Source organism: Caloenas nicobarica, chromosome 1 (genome assembly GCF_036013445.1).
Source record: "Caloenas nicobarica isolate bCalNic1 chromosome 1, bCalNic1.hap1, whole genome shotgun sequence".
NCBI classification, from domain to species: Eukaryota; Metazoa; Chordata; class Aves; order Columbiformes; family Columbidae; genus Caloenas; species Caloenas nicobarica.
This window is the reverse complement of record NC_088245.1, coordinates 176,519-197,086: the sequence shown is the minus strand read 5'-3', so window position 1 is coordinate 197,086 and position 20,568 is coordinate 176,519. Positions and strand designations below refer to the sequence as shown.

Below are 20,568 nucleotides of genomic sequence, written 5' to 3'. Positions count from 1 at the left end.
GGGCGGTGACACGGGCGGTTACACGGGCGGTGACACGGGCGGTGACACTGGCGGGGCGGTGACACGGGCGGGGGCGGTGACACGGGCGGTGACACGGGCGGGGCGGTGACACTGACCGGGCGGTGACACGGGCGGTTACACGGGCGGTGACACGGGCGGTGACACTGGCGGGGCGGTGACACGGGCGGGGGCGGTGACACGGGTGGTGACACGGGCGGGGGCGGTGACACGGGCTGTGACATGGGCGGTGACATGGGCGGGGGCGGTGGCACGGGCGGTGGCACGGGCGGTGGCACTGACCGGGCGGTGGCACGGGCGGTGACACGGGCGGGGGCGGTGACAGTGGCGGGGCGGTGACACCGGTGGGGCGGTGACACGGGCGGGGCGGTGACACGGGCGGTGACACTGGCGGGGCGGTGGCAAGGGCGGTGACACGGGCGGTGACACTGGTGGGGCGGTGGCACGGGCGGGGGCGGTGACACTGGCGGTGACACGGGCGGGGGCGGTGGCACGGGCGGTGGCACGGGCGGTGACACTGGCGGGGCGGTGACACGGGCGGGGGCGGTGACATGGGTGGTGACACGGGCGGGGGCGGTGACACGGGCGGTGACACGGGCGGGCGGTGACACGGGCGGTGACACAGGTGGTGACACGGGAGGGGGCGGTGGCACGGGCGGTGACACGGGCGGTGACACTGGTGGGGCGGTGACACGGGCGGGGGCGGTGACACGGGTGGTGACACGGGCGGGGACGGTGGCACGGGCGGTGACAGTGGCGGGGCGGTGACAGTGGCGGGCAGCGGCCTGAGCGCTGCCGAGTGACCGGGACACCGAGGGTTTGGTGGGAGGGACCTTTATCGTGCCCTGGTCCGAGCGCGGCCGCGCTCGCCGGGTCGGTTGCTCAGTGCCCGTCCATCCCGGCCTTGGCGCCGCTGCAGGTGTCCGTGCTAAACCTCTTCGCGTTTAAAACCGCCCTCTTGTCCTGTCACTGCAGCCTTGGTAAAAAGTCTTTCTTCTAAGCCTCCTTTAGGTATTGAAAGGCTGCAGAAAGGTCTCTGGAGTCTTCTCCAGCTGAGCACCCAGCTCTCCCAGCCTGTCCTCCCAGCAGAGCTGGTCCAGCCTCGGGTCATTGCTGGGGCTGCTCTGGCCCCTCTCCAGCAGGTCCGTGTGTGTCTGTGCTGGGGGCCCAGAGCTGGCCCAGCACTGCGGGGGGGTCTCACAGAGCGGGGCAGAGGGGCAGGATCCCCCCAAACCTGCTGGTCCCTCCTGGTGATGCAGCCCAGAATACAGTTGATTTCTGGGCTGCAGCCGCAGGTTGCCAGCTCCTGTACATTTTTTGTTTACCAGTGTCTCCTGTCATTCTACTCAAGCCCCCTCTCAATCCATTCACCTCCTCGTCTGTATCGATACTGGGAACTGCCCAAACCCAGGTGCAGGACCTTGCACTTGGCTTTTTTTCACTTCACGAAGTTCATCAAGACTTCATGAAGTCTGAGCTGCACAATCCCCGCTGCTCACGCCTGTCCCCACTGTGCGTTAGCACATATGTTCAAATGCACTCATATGGCTGCCGCTGCGTGGCCTCGCAGTTCAGTCACGGGTATCGCCACAGGCTCTATGCTGAGTTTGCAGGGCTTGCCAGGCCTGCTTGGAGTGTTTCACAACCTGCCTGCAGCTTCCTTTCACTTGGTTTGAAACAAAGCGGTTTCTCTAATTATCAGGTGTCTATGGCTAATTTATTCTATTTATTTATCCTTGTGTGGTACAACCATGGTTTTATATAGGTGGTATTAGCAAGCAATTATTCTAGGTAGAATGAGATATTTACAGCTCTAACACAATGACAGAGAAATACAGGCCTGGTAAAACAACTGAGGTCTTGAGAAGTGGGGATGCAGGATTTGGCATAGAGCAGAACAGACATGGGATGATAAGAGGTGGGGCACAGGCTTTGTGCTGGACACTCCATGGCTATAAACTAAGAATCAGTTAAAAAAATGCAGATCCAGAGGTATCCCAAACTGCTTTTACGGCTAACAAAGGAAATTTATCTAAGATATGTACAGGGCACCATACAGAGTAAACTCAAATATAAATGTAAAAAGAATGAGAAAGGTGTAAATTTAAGTTAGCAAACTTATATACATAAGTCTAAGTGGAAGGAAAGAGAAAGAAAGAGGGGGGAAAAAAAAAAGAAAAAAAAAGAGGATGAGGAAACCATTAACAAGAGCATCAGATTTCTGCCAGTGAAGGACTCCAGACGCTGACAACCTGCCGTGACACCCCCCGCCACAAACATCAGAGTGAACCACAGATCTTAATATCCCGAGGAGCAGCAGTCAGGTGAGTGTAACAACAGAAAAGGCATAGAATCTAAGTGTGAGTATTGCATTTTTAATTGTATTATTGCTATTAGTGCAACTTTTCCCCTGTATGTAAATGCTCAACCTATAGTATTTTTCTTTGCTTTTCTGTAATTAGATCTAGATGAATGACGACTCTTGGACTAGACTGTTAAAATTTCTATTATACTAAGAATAAATTCTTGGGTTTAGACAGAAATGTAAAGTGGTGTGGTTAGTACTCTAGAGGGAAGGGATGCCATCCAGAGGGACCTCGACAGGCTGGAGAGGTGAGTCCATGAAGCTCATGAAGTTCAACAAGGTCAAGCGCAAGGTCCTGTACATGGGTTGGTGCGATCCCAGACTTGGATACGGGTTGGGTGATGAGTGGATTGAGAGCAGCCCTGCGGAGAAGGACTTGGGGTATTGGTGAGTGAAAACCTGAATATGGGCTGGCAAGATGAGCTCACAGCCCAGAAAGCCAAGCGTATGCTGGGCTGCATCGAAAGGAGCGTGGCCAGCAGGCTGAGGGAGGTGGTTGTGCCCTCCGCTCCCCTCTGGTGAGACCTCACCGGGAGTCCTGCGTGCAGCTCCGGGGGCCCCGGCAGGAGAACGACACGACCTGCTGGAGCTCGTCCAGAGGAGGCCACGGGAATGATCAGGGGCTGCAGCACTTCTCCTGAGGACAGGCCGAGAGATCTGGGGCGTTCAGCTGGAGAAGAGAAGCCCTGGGGAGACCTTAGGGCAGCCGCCAGTACTCCAAGGGGGCTTACAGAAAAGATAGGGAGGGACTCTTTATTGGGAAGCGGAGGGATAGGATGCAGACTGCAGGTTTTAAACTGAAAGAGGGGAGATTTAGATCAGGTCTAAGGAAGAAGTTGTTCCCCCTGAGGGTGGCGCGGCCCTGGCCCAGGCTGCCCGTGAGGCTGTGGGCGCCCCGTCCCTGCAGCGCCCAGGGCCGGGCTGGACGGGGCTCTGAGCAGCCTGGGCTGCTGGAAGGTGTCCCTGCCCATGGCGCGGGGTGGAACGAGATGAGCTTCAAGGTCCCTTCCAACCATAACCATCCTCAGATTCTGAACGTAACACTGAGTCCTTAGTTTAAAATGTTTAGTGATGGCGCCTAACAGAGATAGGAATCCTATATGTCCTTTACATACTGTCCTTCTTAAATGGATTAATAGTGATAATTTTCAAGGGTCAGTTATGCTGGTATCTCACTACATTTCAGTAACACAAACAATTTTTTAATTGTCTTAATAATGTTTATCTGCAGCTTCAGTATAGGTAGCTGAAACATTTGTGATACATAGTCTTGTTGCATTGATTTAATATGCTCTTGAGAAAGTGAATTTGAGGCAGTACTACTTACATTGTTATATGATGCTGGCACGAAAGACTGTTTAGCACTGTTCATTGTTTCAGGATATAAAATTACTTCTGTTTTATTACAAAGTTTATGGGTTCGGATTTGTTTAAAAATTATGCTACAAAAATAAGCTATTACCATGTTTTAACAGATTCAAGTTTCTGAGGATAAAACATTGGAATGACAACCATTCCTAAGTAAAGATGGTGGTTTACTCTGATTCCTGTTCCTCAGTGCTGTCTTTAGAATTTGACAGATCTGGTGGCCTGACAGAGGTGAGGCTGCTACAGCTGCTTCCCGAGCCGCTTACCCTGTTTGTTGACCAGTCCTGGCTTGGTGTTTGCTAGTGATCATATACAGACATACGTACTCTCAGGCCAGTCTCAGCACCCAGGACACGCAGGACCCTGTGATCCGTGCTCTGACACCAGCTGCTGGCACTTGGACCCTCGCTGGTTCCAGTGACTGGCGTCTGTGACCCGTGGTCCCCGCTCCACTTGTGGGCACTTACAGCCCCGTGCACCCGCACGCGCACAGAACAGAGCTGCACAGCCAGAAAAAGAGTTAGAAATGTTAGAAGACAGGAAATGCTGTGCTGATCAGGCACAGGGCACGGCCAGACACTCATGCTGACCAGCAACCATTCTACATACAACCAGCCTCTTGTGTCACCTTTCCCTCCGGTTTCCATGCGTGTTCATCCCCAAACCACCCAGACCCGTCCCTTTCTCCACCTTTGGTCCCTCCTCTAAGCATCCCATTGTAAGTCTTATGCAATCCCCAAGCGCTCTTCCTCTGCCCGCACATTTTCCACGGCCCCCAGGCAGCACCCTCAGCCTGTCAGGTACTCTGACAACCTCCCGCATCGACTCATTGTCATGGGTGCCACCTCCAGGCCCATGGGGCTGATGGCTCCCCTGTAACAGCCTTAGCAGGAGCCAGGACAGGGGCTTCATTTCTCTTACTGGATTATTCGGGTTCCCCAGCCTGTGATTGTCTCTTTTTGCTCCTCCCTGTTTGTGCAGATGAGCCTTTATGGGTTGATTGCACTTATGTGGTAGTTCTGGGATGAGCCAGGTTAGGGGATTGTTTGGTTTCCCCCATCCACCACTGTTTCTCCAAGCCTCTTTTTGTGTGGGACGAGCTTTTTCCCACATAGTGTAACACTGATGATGGGCTACTTCGGTAAGAGAAGTCCACGCACTGTGCACTGGTCCTATACCGTAAGTTATCCAGCACTTCTATTTGAGGAAACAGACTCTCAAATCCAGTTAGAGGAGCAGATCTTCACTTCAAATCCCACATCTTATACCCTTTTCCTCTTATCTTCATGTATAATTAAATCAAAGTTAAAAATAGGGACGTGTACCAAACCAGTATAGCTCCTGATGCTGGTATCTGATTAACCTTCTCACCCTTGCTGAATTGGCTCCTGAAATAGCAGTGATTATCTTGCACCTCCTTTCCATTCTAAGATGACTATATCATCGAAACTTTCAGGTTTGCAAATCATCCTCTAAGCAGATTATCATCTATAAGTGGCTTGTGGAAATTTAGATCTCTCACTTAACTGACACTGATGTTGAACTTGGGCAGGAGCAGATGGGCAGTGCCGTGAGAGCAACAGAAGGAAGAGGATCGTTCCTGAGCATCTTTCTTCTGATCGCACATACACATGGGGAACAACAGTAGCTCCACAGTGGACGATCTGCAGGCTGTTGAGATCCACCACTGGTACAAAAAGTTCATGACGGAGTGTCCTTCTGGACAGCTGACAGAGCATGAATTCAAACAGTTCTTTGGGCTTCGAGGGCTGGATCCAGAGGCCAATGAGTACATTGAGCAGATGTTCCGCACGTTTGATATGAACAAGGTGAGTTATCCAGCAAGGAAATTAACTGCCTCATACTGCTTAAAGGCGAACCAGCTTCTGCGCTTTTAGAGACCCTGGTTTTCTCTTACAGACGTTGGTGTGGAAAGCTGCTGAGGGACACTAACATGAAGCGGCTAAATGCAAGGAGCAAATTAATGTGCATAGATAAGGACACAGATAACATAGCCATAGGTAATAACACCTTATTATCTAACTACCTTGTGCAAGTTCATCTTTACATTTTGATGACTCCTTATTGTGTATTAATTGACTTGGCCTTGTTTGACTAGTAAAATACTAGTGAAAGGAATAAGAATAATAATTTCATTCTTATTCTTACTATTCAAAAATATAATAAATATAAGACAATAGATACTACAGGAATCAAACACAATTATAACATTCACAGAGGCAGTAATGTCCAGCTATTTGGCGGCTGCAATGAACACTGCACGGGCAGACGTGCTCTCCTCGGTGCGAGGGGGCGCAGCACACAGCAGTGCGGGGAGGCGGGGGCCGTTCCCCGCTGTGACAAGTGACCACTGGCTGGCTCTAAGGTAGGAAACAGTAACCCCCACAATTCTTTTAAGCATGCAATTCCCCCAACTTTTTTCCTGGTTTTTATCCATATATACTTAACCCTGTGCTTGCAGGCCTTTAATAAAAATAATAGAGAAATTTGGGTTTATGGCAGCCTGGGAAAATTCAGCTTTGCTCTCTGCTCCAAGGTTCTGAAATGGCTGGAGCAAATGTCTGTGAGTCAAGGAGGAACCAGTCACAGAGATGTGAAATGGATGGGAAATAACAGGGTCTGTTTTGAAGAAGGAAAGCCTAGGGAATGAGTAAAGAATTTTGGTTTGGACAACATGCCAGAAGTCATAAAGGGTTAAGGAATGCTTAGAAAGATTACGAAATTCTTAAAGGTAAGAGCAGAACAGCCAGACTCCGTTAGGGTAGCTGAGGTCTTGTGGTGGACACAATGACTGGAAACGCCTGCAAGTCTCAAAGAATATCCTTCCTCATCCTAAGTTCTCTGTGCCCAGAGTGATGATAGTGATGAGAAGCAGTTTTATAAACTAAATCAACACATTTACAGTTCTCGCACAAGTCTTTGCCTTTACCTCTATCATTTTTTGGGATGTCTAGAGACTTCAAAATTTGTACAAGGATGTTACGTGTACCAAAGTTCTCCTGTGAGCCTCATGTTATGCAGTAAACAATGTTTTAAGAAGACAAATTCAAATTTGGTCATACAAAGATAAAAAAACTATCTTCTAAATAAAGCTACAGTGATCTCAAGGAGAATGAAGTAAGAGTGTGGCAACTGGTGGAGATGGACCTACATCAGTTAATCTGAGCCTGTTAATAGCCACTTAATCTAAGCTCCTTTGTAAACCAGGACAAGGAGCAGGAGCACCCAAGGACGAGCCACCGTGTAGTAATATAGACATGGGCAATGGGTGAAATCATCTGCCCTCTGGACCTTCAGATTCTGAGAACTCTGCTGAGGTCAAAGAGGATAAATTTTCAATAGAGTTATTTTATAAATAGCAATCATGCCTGCCTTGCCACCTCTAGAGCTGGTTGTCTTTGGTTTTGGTGACTTTGCTCAATGGAGTTATGAAAAACTCACATAAGGGGCGTACTACGATGATCCTGAGTGAATATTTTAAAATGTTGTGATCCTTGCTGTAACACAGTAGTGCTCTGCTAGTCCACCTACATTCACCTTTTACATATATTTATTTAAATCCATTCCAGAAAGACATCTGGCTTTGTTTAAATACCTCAGTAAATTAAAGTTGGGGTTTTTTTCCTCTGTAATTTGTTGAAGCAATTATTCAGAATTTTTGGCAGAGATATGCACTTTCTTTTTTGTTTCTTTTTAACCACTTGAAATTTTAGTTAGTATTAAATCTATAGATGATAAATCTTTAATGTCTGGCATTTTTCTTGCAGAGGAAACAAGAGCTTTTTGAGTTTCTTTGTAGATTCAAGAAATCGAATGTTTACAAAACCTAAATACAGAACAATTTTTCCATCTGTCAGATCGTGTTCTATGTATTTTAAAATACATCTTCAGTCACTTTTTTTTTTTTTTTTTCAGAGAATGGAGAAGGGGTCTGTGGCTTACTGACAGAGCAGTAGTTTCCCACAAAGACAAAGCAGACTAGTACAGAAACCTCAGGCAGAATGACCTTCCAGTTCTCTGGCACCAGGGCTCTGGATCAGTTTCTGTCCCGCGGGCCGTACAGTCAGCTCTGGTGGACAGAGAGTCCGTTCACACTGGCCATGTGCAGTAACAGGTGCCATCTCTGCAAGTGGAAACACGGAGTAGCACAGACACGTAATAGATCATAACTACAGGAATCCAGGTGTCCAGGAGATCTTAAAGGTGGACAGACATAGCACATGTGTGTATGTGTGTGTACTAAAGCTTTTTCCTAAGTCCAAGTCTCTGTGCCACTTGTTTTTCTTTCTCTTTTAGATGTGAATCAAACGAGCAGTAAGGTAAAGCACCTCTAGAGCCATAAATCCCTCAGTCTGTTCCTGTTGCAATTTGGGTTTTGTTTTCCCACAGGATGGATATATTGACTTCATGGAATATGTGGCTGCCCTCAGCCTCGTTCTCCGGGGGAAGATGGAGCAGAAATTGCGGTGGTATTTCAAGCTCTATGATGTAGATGGCAATGGCTGCATTGATCGACATGAATTGCTCAACATCATTAAGGTGAGTCTCCAGGCATCTGTGTTCTTTCCTCTGTCCTTAAAGACAAATTCCACCACACAAATAAGACTTTTGTTATTCCCCAAATGGACGAGACCTTCTTTCACAGCATTCTTTCTTTCAGCAGAATTCCCCACAATCTCACAGTGCAGTGAGCAGACTTGACAGACCCTTCCGTACCCCCACGGCACGTGTCACAGCACGGCTAACGCCGTAACATTGATTTAGCTGCCTTGGACCTAAATTGTGCTTTCCAAGATTTCACACTCCATGACGGCCAGTTGCAGCCTCTGCAATGTGTCCTTCATGTGTCCTGTTCCCCGTGTTAATACCAGTTGGAAAGTTACTCCCAGTTTGCTTTTTAGAACCAGCTCCTAACTGTCAATGTAATAATACATTTCTGACTCTGACAAATAGTTTAAAGAAGAATGACTGTTAATGGAAAAGATGGTATTGAAATAGCTGTTGTGGAAAGTGTTGGAATTACAGGCATAAACATGGCCTTGTGAATATCTCAGAATGAATTACGCTGGAAGTTCGGGTTACTCTGTAGAGACTGGGAAACCAGAAAGATGCAGGAAAGGTTCAATGACCCTAAATAACTTACATCTCTGAATAAGAAACATCAGAAAATTGATTTGATATAGATTTGAAGGCTTAACTCTCCACAAATAAAGCCACTAATAAGACATTAGTAATGCATTTTCATTTGAATATGAATTTTAGTGCTGGGCATTGAAGAGACAAAACCAAATCAATAGCTGTAATAATATCCAGCCACCTAGTAAAAACTTGCAATAAAAATGCTCAGACATCACAGTGAAGCAACAGATAGTAGTTGTTAACACAGAGCTCTTGAGAAACAAGTCCTGTGAGCGATAATTGTTGGCAACCAATTTACTGCTCTCTGAATTTTGTGGGTGTAGTTCAGTGTCTTTTTGGCGGCCTTAGGAAGTTGCTGAGAATGAATAAAGTTACCAAAAATTAGAAGGTAAAAACTAGAAAATGAATAGTCTTAAAATCAATATAAAGGCTGTGGAATCGCATATTCCATGGACATCCTTAAACAGGTGAAACAATTAGGCATGGAAAGAAAAGAGAACTCTGCACTATATGATTATGAATAAGATGAATTGTAGTAAACAGTAGTGAATAATGCTTAAACTTTCTCAAGGTGAAAATGCATTTCCAGTGAGCTTTAGGGAGAAGCAAGACACACAGGAATCAGTATATAAATGGAAAGAGGGAAAGCAAGAACAGAAATAAATGACCACAGCATATAACAAAAGAATTTCATAATGTCAAATGCAGAGTATGTTTGACAGAGCCTATTTGGCCTGGCAGACTATAGGGTAACAGCAAGCGGATCAATTAAGTGGATCTTGATTCTACCATTTCTGCCATTTCTGCCATTTCTCCTTTACCTAAGCAGATTTAGGGTGATCCTCCGGGTTTTGTTGCTCATTCCATGTTCCCTTTGCACGCTGCAGTGCCAGTCGTAAGGCCTGCTGATTTATGCTATATTTTCTTATGATGCTGGTTCATTTTTATGGGGAGGTACCAAGCATGACTGTCTTGTTCTGAATCTACACTGACAGGCTGCAGTGCAATCAGTCTATCATTTTGGAGACCATCAGACAGCTTCATATTCTTGCTCTTTTCTTTTAGGCTATTCGAGCTATTAATGGTGGTGACCATGAAACCAGTGCAGAAGAGTTCACCAACAGAGTCTTCAACAAAATTGATGTGAATGGAGATGGTAAGATTCCTGTCGTTGTCCTCCACCTCAGGCGGTCTCTGTGCTACAAAGAGACATCCAAGTCATCCTTTCTTGATTGAATTTTATGGATCTTCATTTCATATTTACCTGTTGTACGAATTCTCAACCAGTAATGCATTCTCCGTGAATTTTGCTAAGGCTTTCTTTCCCATGAGTCGTATGTAATCAGTATGACAGGATTTGTTCCCTGTTCTAATTCTCAGCTGTATTCTGTCCACATGAATTTGGTAGTAGGGTCTTGGAGTGGGCTTTCTTTTTTTCCTTTTTTGTATGTTGCTGTGTAGCTTATCTCAGAGTTAGAAGTGGGAAATATTAACAGATGGCCCCACCTCCTCCTAAATATTTCAGCAGCGGGGAAAGGAAGAACTGGAATTTAATGTTGAAGCTCAGAGTTTCTTCACCAGGTCTGCTACAGGCAGTACAGCAAGCTCATGAGTGCCATAGCCCAGTCAGTCGAGAGCTGGTCGATGCCACTGCAGTCACTGTGTGTCCCCGAGAGATATTGCTTTCCATGCTGCTTCCTGTGCTCACTGCCCTCTGACGTGCTCCTTTGTTATTTCAGAAGAACTCTGCCGAGCTGCTTCCCCGCACAAGAGCGTTTTGGCCTAGGACAGAAAACCTGTTTCTGCCTGTCACAGCTTCCGTCACTTCTTTTAAGCATAAACCCCAGCAATTATGGGGCAGGTTAGGACTAAAATATGTTAGGTCAAAAAGGAGGTGGCTAATTCAGCCTTATTTATAGGAAACCATGATCCCACTCCTCAGCTGCGCACTTCCTCTGTTCTTTCTTTGGTGCCCTTTCCCTTGCGTGGGGAAAAAAACAAAAGGAAGCTGGATATCAGGGAAGTTTCATATATGCTTAAAAAGACTCTCTGAGGCCTGTTGGTGCTTTAGAACAGTGCGTGTATAGTAAATGGTCTCTGAAGTTAGATTACTGTACTCCTTTTCCTCATCAATGTGGGCTGGCATGATTCTGATGCCTTCTTGTCTGTGTCTGACACAGGTGAACTTTCTCTGGATGAATTTGTGGAGGGAGCAAGGAAAGACGAGGAGTTCATGGAGGTTATGATGAAAAGTTTGGACCTGTCACACATTGTGGCCATGATCAACAACCGTCGCCACAGTGTATAAATCAGGCTGGGAGAAAACGCTGTGCCAACAGACAGAGGAGTGCACACACCAGAAAGGAGAGAGGTTTTTAAAAAAACCAAACAAAATGTCCATAAACACACATATGGAAGTAGGAAAAGAGAGACAGTGCTATATTTGTGTATCTGAGTGCATCTGTACCAATATTGAAGCTCAGCCACATACGTGCAGGGCAGGTTCAGACAAACTGGATCTTGGGTGACAGTATTTGCCTTGACTTCCTAAAATTTAAAGGCCGAGTTTCAGGGCATAAATTTCCTGCTTATTCTGTGTTCCGGATTGTCACTTTGCAACGGACTAAAAGTAATGCTAAGTTTTTGAAGAGCACTAGCAAAACTAGATGATAGAGGGTGAAGAATTTCTGACGTGTTCAAAAGAAGAGCTTCAAACTGTTACCAAGGTAGAGAACTATCAAAAGAATGTAACTTCCCTGTTCTTGTAATGATATTAGATCATGAACACCAGCGTATTTGTCCATACCAGGTGTGCTTGGATTTGGTAGTCTCTACAGAAGTAACTTTATTCACAAGATCTCAAGAGCTGAAAGAAAAACCAGTCTTTAAGGCTGAGTGACACATCTGTTCCCAGCTGCACTGTCAGTAATACTGCTGTTCGGTGATCGAAGAACTGTCTACCAAGCAAATCAAGACTTTAGGAGCAGCTTCTGCAACTAGAGGAAATATGCTACTCATTTTCCCAAAGTAGAAGAATTACCTGAGAAATCGAATCTTTTTTACACTCATTGTCCTACTACTCTCCTCTCATACAACTGAATAAATGAAGCACGTGAAGATGATCCTAATATTGTTACTTCACACATCCTTTTTTGTTCTTTCTTTTTATTCTTGGGGAGAAAACCTAAGAAGCAAAAGAAACAATGCAGCAAGGTGACTTGTGAATTCTGCTGTTCACGTGAACACTGGAGTTGTTGATACTGCCACAAATGACTGTCTGTACACGATGGGAAGAGTGATGTAGCATGGACAGAACCTGAGAACAAACTGTCTTGTTCACTGATGTTAGGTAAGGTCACATTTAGAAGCTCCTTTGGATCTGGAGAGAGAACCGCATGGTGAAGAATGCAGGAGAAGTTCAGCAGAGCACCTGTGCCATAGTTGGACGTGTTTTTCCTGTGCAGGAGGAAGAACTTGCAGACCTGTAACAGGAAGACTTCAGACTGGACTTGATCTTGCTTATATTTAAGCTTCTGTGATGTACGTATGTATATTGAACAAAGTGTCTGGGCTTTCGTCTAAGTCAAGGGAGATTTAGTCAGTACTGTCACTGGAGCTTGAGAAAGCAAGTGATCATGTTTAGATTGGGCACCAACATTTTGCCAGGCGGGCTCATGCTCCAGGTCCCACTGGCACGTACACGTCTGCAGTCGTGGAGCTTCTGAGAGGAAGCGTAACCTGGGTATTGCGAGCATGGTTCAGTTCTTCAGAGGATTGTTATGAGCATGTGCTGCTGGACTCTGCTGTCCCTTTGGGCTGGGGAAGGCAGGGGGTTGTTTTTCAAGACTCTGTTGAACCTGTCCTGTACCCGTTATTATACAAGTCCTCAGCCTCCTGCAGTTTCATGGGTCAGTTACATGTAAAACTACATTTTTATTATCATCAGCTGACATACAAAAATAACTCCTATTTTTATTTCTTAGGAAAGTAAAGAATTTTTGCAAGTGCTGCTGATGTATTAAAGAAATCGCCAAGAATGTGTAGCTGGCAGCAGTGTTGCAGCAAGCTGCTATACACACTGTACAGAATCTTCTTGATGTACATAATGGAGAAGGACATGTACACGGTATATTGTCAATAATAATCCTGAATATTTGTAAGCGGAGTTTAATTTTTTATTTTTTTAATAGACACCATAGAAAACTGGTCCTTCCTTAGCTGTCATTGCTGATGGTGCTGGAACAGTTCTCATCTAAGATGCAGTTGTGACATTTGTAATAGACAAAAAACAATAACAACAACAAAAATGCATCATGCTATCACTACACCAAGTTGCAGACCTGTGTTTTGTTCTTAATGTTTCTGTTCTGTTACTGAATGACTTCGCTGGTTTTTGTGGTTTTTGAGAGGCCGATCCAGCAGTACATGTGCCTTTGTCAGAAGCTCTGGGAATGGAGGCTGGGAGGGGAACGGGAAATCTCTGTGAAGGGGAGATGTTTGTTTTCTGACCTACTTGTCTTTCTTTGTACAGTTAAGATTAAAAAAATGTACAATAAACATATCTCGGAACTGTTCCCTTTGACAGTAGAAGAGTTAGGATGAGGATGGAATCAAGAGCTATGGTTTGGATTGAGCACGTGGGGGTTTTTAAATATCTCTGGGAACTCCACAACTTCGCTGGGTTAGGGTTTGTGGGGGTTTAGGATTAGGGAATATGGTTAGGATGTTAAGTGTTGAAGTTATCATTCGGGATTACGTCAAGGGTTAGGGTTCAGGCTGGGGTTAGAATTAGGAGTTTGAGTTTGGACTTGGGCTCAGGTTTGGGTTTTGGGTTAATGTTGTCGTTTAAGGATTAGTAATTAAAGTTCAGATTAGAGTTTAGGGGGCTGGGTTGTGGGGTCAGGTGTTAGATCTAGGATTAGGATTTAGAGAGGGTTAGAATAAGTGCTAGGGGTCAGGTCCACCTTTGTGGGTTAGGGTTTCATGCACTAGGAGGCAGAGGGCTCCGGAAGCTGTCCCGGCGCCACCTGGGCCCGCAGGGGCACACCACGGAGCGGGTGGTGCCGGGGCTGTTCTGAGCCTCCTGTCCCAGGAGACGCAGCTCGGTGGTGGCGCAGGCCGGGCCCTGCGCCCAGGCTGTGGCCCTGGCCGAGGCCGGGTGCTGGCATGCAGGAGGACATTTACGTGGAAAAGGTGGGGGTGAGGCCTCCTGCACCTGCCATGGTTTGGGGACTTGCCCTGTGGTTGCGGGTGTGTGCAGTGAGGGCATGCCCATGTCCCACGAGCCTCTGAAATCCTTTGCCTGTATTCCCTTCCTCAGGCCACCATGCGGGTGACAGTGGAGACGTCGCATCCTCAAGGATCATTTAAAAACCCTGCCTAACACCCACCCCCAGGACACGGTGGAAAGGAGCTTGAAAAAATGCCTTCCAATCAAATCTAGACATTCAGAGCATCTTTCTTACGAGGAAAGGCTGAGAGAGCTGGGGCTGTTGAGCTGGAGAAGCTGAGAGGGATCTGATCACTGGGCTCAATATCTCCGGGTGGGTGTCAGAGGATGGAGCAGACTCTGGTCAGTGGTGCCCAACGCCAGGGTGAGGGGCAACGGGCACAGACTGAAACACGGGAGGGTCCGTGTGAACAGGAGGAGAAACTTGTTTGCTGGGAGGTGCCAGAGCCTGGAGCAGGCTGCCCAGAGCGGGTGTGGAGTCTCCTTCTCTGAGACATTCAAACCCCCTGGGATCCTGTGCGATCTGCTCTGTGACCGAGTCAGCAGGGGTCGGGGCGGGTGATCTCCAGAGGTCCCTGCAACCCCAGCCTTTGTGCGATTCTGTGTGAAGCAGGAGAGATCCCACACTCCGCCCCGGCAGGGGTGCCGCGCCAGGAGCTGTAGCCCTTCGGCACGGGGCTGCCAGGCCGCCGCGTCGTTCTGCCAGTCGTGCCGGCACAGCCGCTGCGGTGCCCGGAGCGGGCGCTGCAGCCCGGGCCCTGCACCCACGTGTGTCCGGGGCGGCTCCGTCCCTGGCTCACGCCGGCTCAGGTGCCAGCTACCAGTTCCTTCCCCGTGGGTGTTGTTGAGAGCATCTGGCTTTGGTTGTCTCCAGTTTGCCTTGCTGTCATATAAGCGTTTGTGGAAAGGGAAAGGTCTGACACTTACTTGCTTTTTAGAGTAGCTGCTGTGGCTGAAGTTGGAGAGACTGGAAAAAGGTAAACCAGCTGAATAATAAAATGAAGCGGATTGAATTGGAAGCTGTTTCTATCTGCAGATGAGAAACCCTGTCTCTCTAGGTAAGGAAGGATTCCTATTAGTAGTCTTCAGCAGGCTAAATCATGAAAAAATATAACCCGGGGCTGCATGTGTAACCAAAACTACAATAAACCCATGTTCGTGTGTGTGTCACCAGGTATCTCTGAAGCTTTATATTGAAAGCGCTACAAGACACCATGATAGTCCTTAGGTGGATGGCAGACAAGTGACTGGAGCTACAGAAGAGGATGTGTGACACAGAGAGAGGAAAGAGAGAAGCGTCTGAATTGTAAAATCCTCCAGCCAGTGCTGAGGGAGGGAGCCGCACAGAGTTCTGGGCCCTCTACGTCTCCCTCTCCTGCATCCCGATCCCCTGCGCACTCCTCACCCCCTGCCCCTCCACGTTCCAGCCCACGTCGCTGCCTCTCTCTGCTCCCATCTCTGCTGCATTTTTCTTCATCCCTGTACCTCTCTCTTGGCCTTTCCATCCCTCTGCCTGGCTCCCTGACCTTCTATCCAACTCCCTGACCATCTCTTTCCTCTCTGGCATTTTTTCTGCATCCCTGTACCTCTGTTCTCTATATTCTTGCACACCACGCCTATCCCTCTCTTTCTCTATCCCTCAGTCCTGGTCCCCATCCCTCTCTTTATCTCATCTCCATGCCCTGTTTTCTCTCCCTGTCATTCTTTTAGTCTTTCTCCCTGTTCTTCATCCTTATTTGTTCCTATGCCTTTCACCCTGTCCCTCTTTTTCCTTTCTGCATGTCTCTGTCCTGCTCCCTGCCCCTGTCATTTTCTCCCTATGTCCTGGTACTCATCTGTCTCTTTCTGTCTCTGTCCCTCTGTGCTGATCCTGGTCACTGTCTTCTTTCTCTAATTCTCTGTTGTCTTACTTGTCCCTTTCTTTGTCTCTCTATCCCAGTGTCTTGTTACCTGTCTCTATTTTCTTTCTGTCTCTCTGCCTCCCTGTCACATTGTTTCTGCTCTCCATCCCTCTGTCCTTCTTCCTCTCCTTTTCCCCTCTCTACGCCTTTGTTCTGCTGCTTACCTGTAATTTTTTTCTTTCTCATCTCTTTGTCCTGCTCTCTCTCTTTTTCTCCCAGGCCCTCTGTCCTGATAGCCTTCTTTCTCTGTTCTCCTGTCCTGCTCCCTGTCACTTTGTCCCCTCTTTCTCTCTCTCTGTCCAGCTCCTTGCCCTGTCAATCTATCGTCCTGTCGTTCTGCTTTTCTATTTGTCCCTCTGTCCCTCTCTCCTGCTTCTCATCCCTGTTTTTCCTTTCTCCATCTTTCTGTCCTGCCCCCAACGATGCTTTTTTCTTCTCTACCTCTTTCTCCCTGACCTTTTTTCTTCTCTATTTACTCCTCTGACCTGCTTCTTTTGTCTTTTTCTCTGTATCCCATTTTCCATCTTTTTGCCCTTCACCCTTTGCCTCCCTCCCTCTCTCTCTGTCCCATTGCCTCTCCCATTGTTTTTGCTACATTCCTGTCTGACTGGCTGTCTTTTTTTCTTCTTTCTTCCTCTGTTCAACTACTTGGCCCTTCCACTCCTCTGCAGTCCAACACTTTTTTTCCTTATTTATCTCTTTGTCCTGTTTTGCACCCCTTGTCCACTGTGTATTATGCTCTCTCTCTCTCTGTGTCCCACTCCTTATCTTTCTCTGCCCACCCCTGTCCTTGTTGCAGAATAAGTTAAATCAAACTAACTTTTTAATTGTATTCTACTCTTTTAGCTGTATTGTTTCATTTGAATAACCTGTTTTAGCATGAGTAGCCCAACTTAGCATGAGCAGCCAGGCCTGCTGGAATTCCAGGCTGCATACTGGGAACTTAACCTGGTTTATTGGTGACACAGGTGGCTGCGGGGCTGTGAAGACACGTTCCAGGAAGAGGCTACAAACCGTCAAGGTAAGAACAGTAAAAACCTGCCTGAAAGACAGAGAAAAGAGAATCCAACAAGAAACAAAGAAGCCCCAGACCGGGAATAACCACTGGACCAAGAGGCATGTGGACAGCATGTGAAGGACACATGGAGCACGGGAGCAGAGACTGTGAGGGTTCAAAAGCCCAAGTCTCTTTTGTCTCGAGGGTCCCTCTCCATGAGATGTACCCAGTCCACACCAGTTTTTTGCTTTAATTTTTTAAAAAATTAAACTACATTTTTAAGCACAGATATCTCAGAAAATGCTATGGGACACCAAGGGTCAAGAACATTTCTTTAACATTCTTCTGCCTGTCCCTCTCTTTGTCTATTCCTGTGTCCTGGTCCCCATCGCTATTTTTAATTTCTCCAGGTCTCTGTCCTGCTCCCTGTCCCTCTTTTTTATCCCACTGTCCTGCTCCCTGCATCTTCTGTCCACACTTGGATCTGCTTCCATTACAATGTGGTTGTGTTGTAAGACTTTTTGGTGCTGTGTTATCTGATTGTAGCCTTCTGTATGTGAACATTTTTCAGCAGCTCATTCTTGAGTCCCATTTCAGTCACAGCTCCTGTTTGACGAACTTGTCTATTGAGGGGTCTGGCAACACTGTTGTAATGGTGTCAATTAAGAGCTCTTAATCCATTAGTGCAAACTAAATGTCATTATGCCAGCCATAGTCCCTCTCTAGCCACATCTCTTTCGGAATATGTGGGCCTGAGTGTTTTGCTAGCACTGTCAGTCTCCGTGTGTCTGAGTCAACCAAAAGTAACTGTAATTTTTGTGTCGGTGGGTGGTTTTACTTATTTTTGCAGTTAACAAAACAGGCCTGGTCAAGCGAGGTGCCACCATCACGGTGAGTGGATGGCACCACAAGCCATAAATGGAGGGGGAGGTTGATCATTTGGCTTTTGTGCCTTCTTGGGTCTCTTTTGTATTGCCTGAGAATCTACATCGGTCAACGGGATTTTTTAGTTTGTTTTGTGCAGTGGGTACTCTCTTACAGAAAGTGATATCTAACATCCCAATGTGTTTCTTCTGCAATTTTCCCAAGACTCACCTGGCACTGAAGGTTGCGGTTCCTGAGACATCAGAGATGGATTGACTATATGAGTCGGAGCATGACATAGCAGCTTCCCTGTGCGGGGGAGAGAAGGGGAGGGTGCGTACTGTTTTGTGGGTATTGCTGTTTTTCTTGTTCCTGGTCTGCTGATGTGGCTGTGGCTCAGCGCAACAGGTCAGAACGCAAAGCACAGATTGAGAAGGTTATGAGAGCACAGAAGCTGGAATGGGAACAGTTTTGGGATTGCCAGACATCTGACAGTCAGGATCTAGGTAATTTGCTTCGTATTGTTTTGCGGCTGCAGAGCAGGGAGCTGGATGTCAAAGGAAGACTGAGGAGGTGAGTGGAATGCTGTAAACACGTCAGCTGGTGCATGGTGACAGAGGGAATGTGCCGCTGTTGGTGCCTGTATGACTAGCTTATGCTTTGTGTTCTGAAGGTGTGAAACATCTTGTGGAGCAGTATGTCTGCACTGGAACGGAGTGAGGCAAGGTGAGTGATGAACAGCAGGCTGCAGTAGCAGTTATTTCTGAGGTGTCACAGGTGTCATAGGGCTGGTGTAATTATGAGCATCTCCTTTCACAGATATTGTGCTGGCCTGAACACCGCAGCCTTAAGCAGCAGACTATGGGTGGGTAAGCAGCCAAGGTAAAGGAGTGGGAGAGAGACATTGCTACTGGTGGCCTGTGAGTTTGGGACATACCTCAAAGTGTGCTTTTTCCTCTGTTGGTTTTCTTCGCAGATGCCACATGCGGTCTTAAGCGAGGCAAAGCCACACACTCATGAGCGACCCAAAAAGGTGAGGCTGGGTTGGAGCTGAACTGCAAAGTGGTGTGAAGCAACTTGGTGAAGTGTTTCCCTTTTGGTTTTACAGGTGCTGTGGTACCAGAAATGGCTGAGGGTCTGAGGCTGGCGTGATGACGACTTAGTCTTTTTGCAGATGAATAGGAACCTGGAGGCTGCAGCAACAGCCTAGTCAGCCTGTGCGGTGCTTGTGGTGGATGAAATCTGACTCCCAGCAGTCTGAAACGTAAATTGAGTGGCAACTGCTGTGTGTGTGTGGTGGCTGGGCAGGGGGCACGGCAGGGATTTCAGAGTCAGTGCCATGGAGAGGACTGTGTGGGATCAGCCACACTGGGGCAGAGAGGGTGCGGGGACCATCGCATGGTATGAGTGTGCTGGGCACGGCAGTTTCAGTCCATGACTGTCTCGGTGTTGTTTGCGTAGTCTGTGTTCTCTGTACTACACCACACCTTCCTCAGGTCTTGATGTCCCCCTTGCTCTTCACACTGCAAGCACCTTGGGCGCCAGTATGTCGCAAATACATGGCCTCATTGGCATCAAGCCAGTTGAGTCTTGCAAACAAAGCTCGAAGCATGGGTCTGTCTTTTTGAGGTTTTGTGTGTTTTGCACCACAGTTGTTTCTGGACAGTCATCTTTGTGGCAGTGATCCAGGCTGCATCAGCAGCTCTTGAGTGTCCAGTTTCCACAGGGTGCTCTTCTGGGGTTTCTCCCCACATCATTACGGTCTTAGGGCCTGGCTACTTTAGAATCCATCATCCAGTTCTGACGGAAACTTTCTGTGATGGGCCACAGCATTTGGCTGCACGTCCTGGGTCTGCTGTAGAGCATCTGCGCCAGCACTGCAGGGCTTCTTGTCCAGTTCTGGGCACCACAGCATAAAAGGGAGATAAAACTTTTGAAGAGTGTCCAGAAGAGGCTACAAAGTTGGTGAAGGGTTTGGAGGGGAAGCCGTATGAGGAGCAGCTAAGTCCCTGGGTTTGTTCAGCCCGGAGGAGACTGAGGGCAGAGCTCATGGGGCTGCAGCTCCAGCAGGGGAGCAGGAGGGGCCGGGCTGAGCTCTTCTCTCTGTGACAGTGACAGAACCCAGGGAACGGCAGAAGATGTGCCAGGGAGGGTCAGTTGGACATGAGGAAAAGGCTCTTCACCCAGAGGTGCTGGACACTGGAACAGGCTCCCCAGGGAGGTGTCACGGCCCCAACCTGACAGCGTTCAAGAAGAGACTGGACAGTGTCCTCAGACACACGGTGTGACCTGTGGGGTGTCCTGTGCAGGGACAGAAGCTGGACTCCATGATCCTGTGGGTCCCTCCCAACCCAGGACATTCTGTGACTCTGTGGTTCCCTCCTCCGGAACTCGTTTGTTTCATGTGGTGTTCCCGCACTCCATGCCGGGGCGTGTGTCCCCGGGGCGATGTCCCACCCGGGGCGGTCCAGGGCTGTCCTCGGGCACGGCACCCGCTCTCCCGCCCCCCGGAGCCCCCGCTTGTCCCTCTGAGCAGGCGGCTCAGCCTTGCCCGCAGCCCGCCCGCTGCTCCCGGCGCCCGCACTGCGCTCAGCCCCGCACCGCGCTCAGCCCCGCACCCGGCCCAGCCCCGCACCCGGCCCAGCCCCGCACCCCGCTCAGCCCC

General features: G+C 48.1%; 1 protein-coding gene and 1 long non-coding RNA gene across 2 annotated transcripts; one reads left to right on the top strand and one right to left on the bottom strand.

The window, feature by feature from the left end:
- Window positions 1-1,090: 1,090 nt before the first annotated feature.
- On the top strand, window positions 1,091-11,343 carry LOC135992895 (guanylyl cyclase-activating protein 1-like). Its single transcript, XM_065642318.1, has 6 exons — window positions 1,091-1,160; window positions 2,236-2,342; window positions 5,304-5,580; window positions 8,162-8,311; window positions 9,977-10,067; window positions 11,092-11,343. Exons 3-6 carry the CDS (start codon window positions 5,383-5,385, stop codon window positions 11,217-11,219), a joined length of 567 nt encoding a protein of 188 aa, XP_065498390.1. The 5' UTR covers window positions 1,091-1,160; window positions 2,236-2,342; window positions 5,304-5,382; the 3' UTR covers window positions 11,220-11,343.
- A 1,699-nt stretch (window positions 11,344-13,042) lies between these two features.
- Window positions 13,043-20,434, bottom strand: LOC135992904 (uncharacterized). Its single transcript, XR_010606787.1, has 3 exons — window positions 18,841-20,434; window positions 18,135-18,212; window positions 13,043-17,084 (listed from the first exon to the last, which is right to left on the bottom strand). It is a non-coding gene; the product is annotated as an uncharacterized LOC135992904 (long non-coding RNA).
- Window positions 20,435-20,568: the final 134 nt, after the last annotated feature.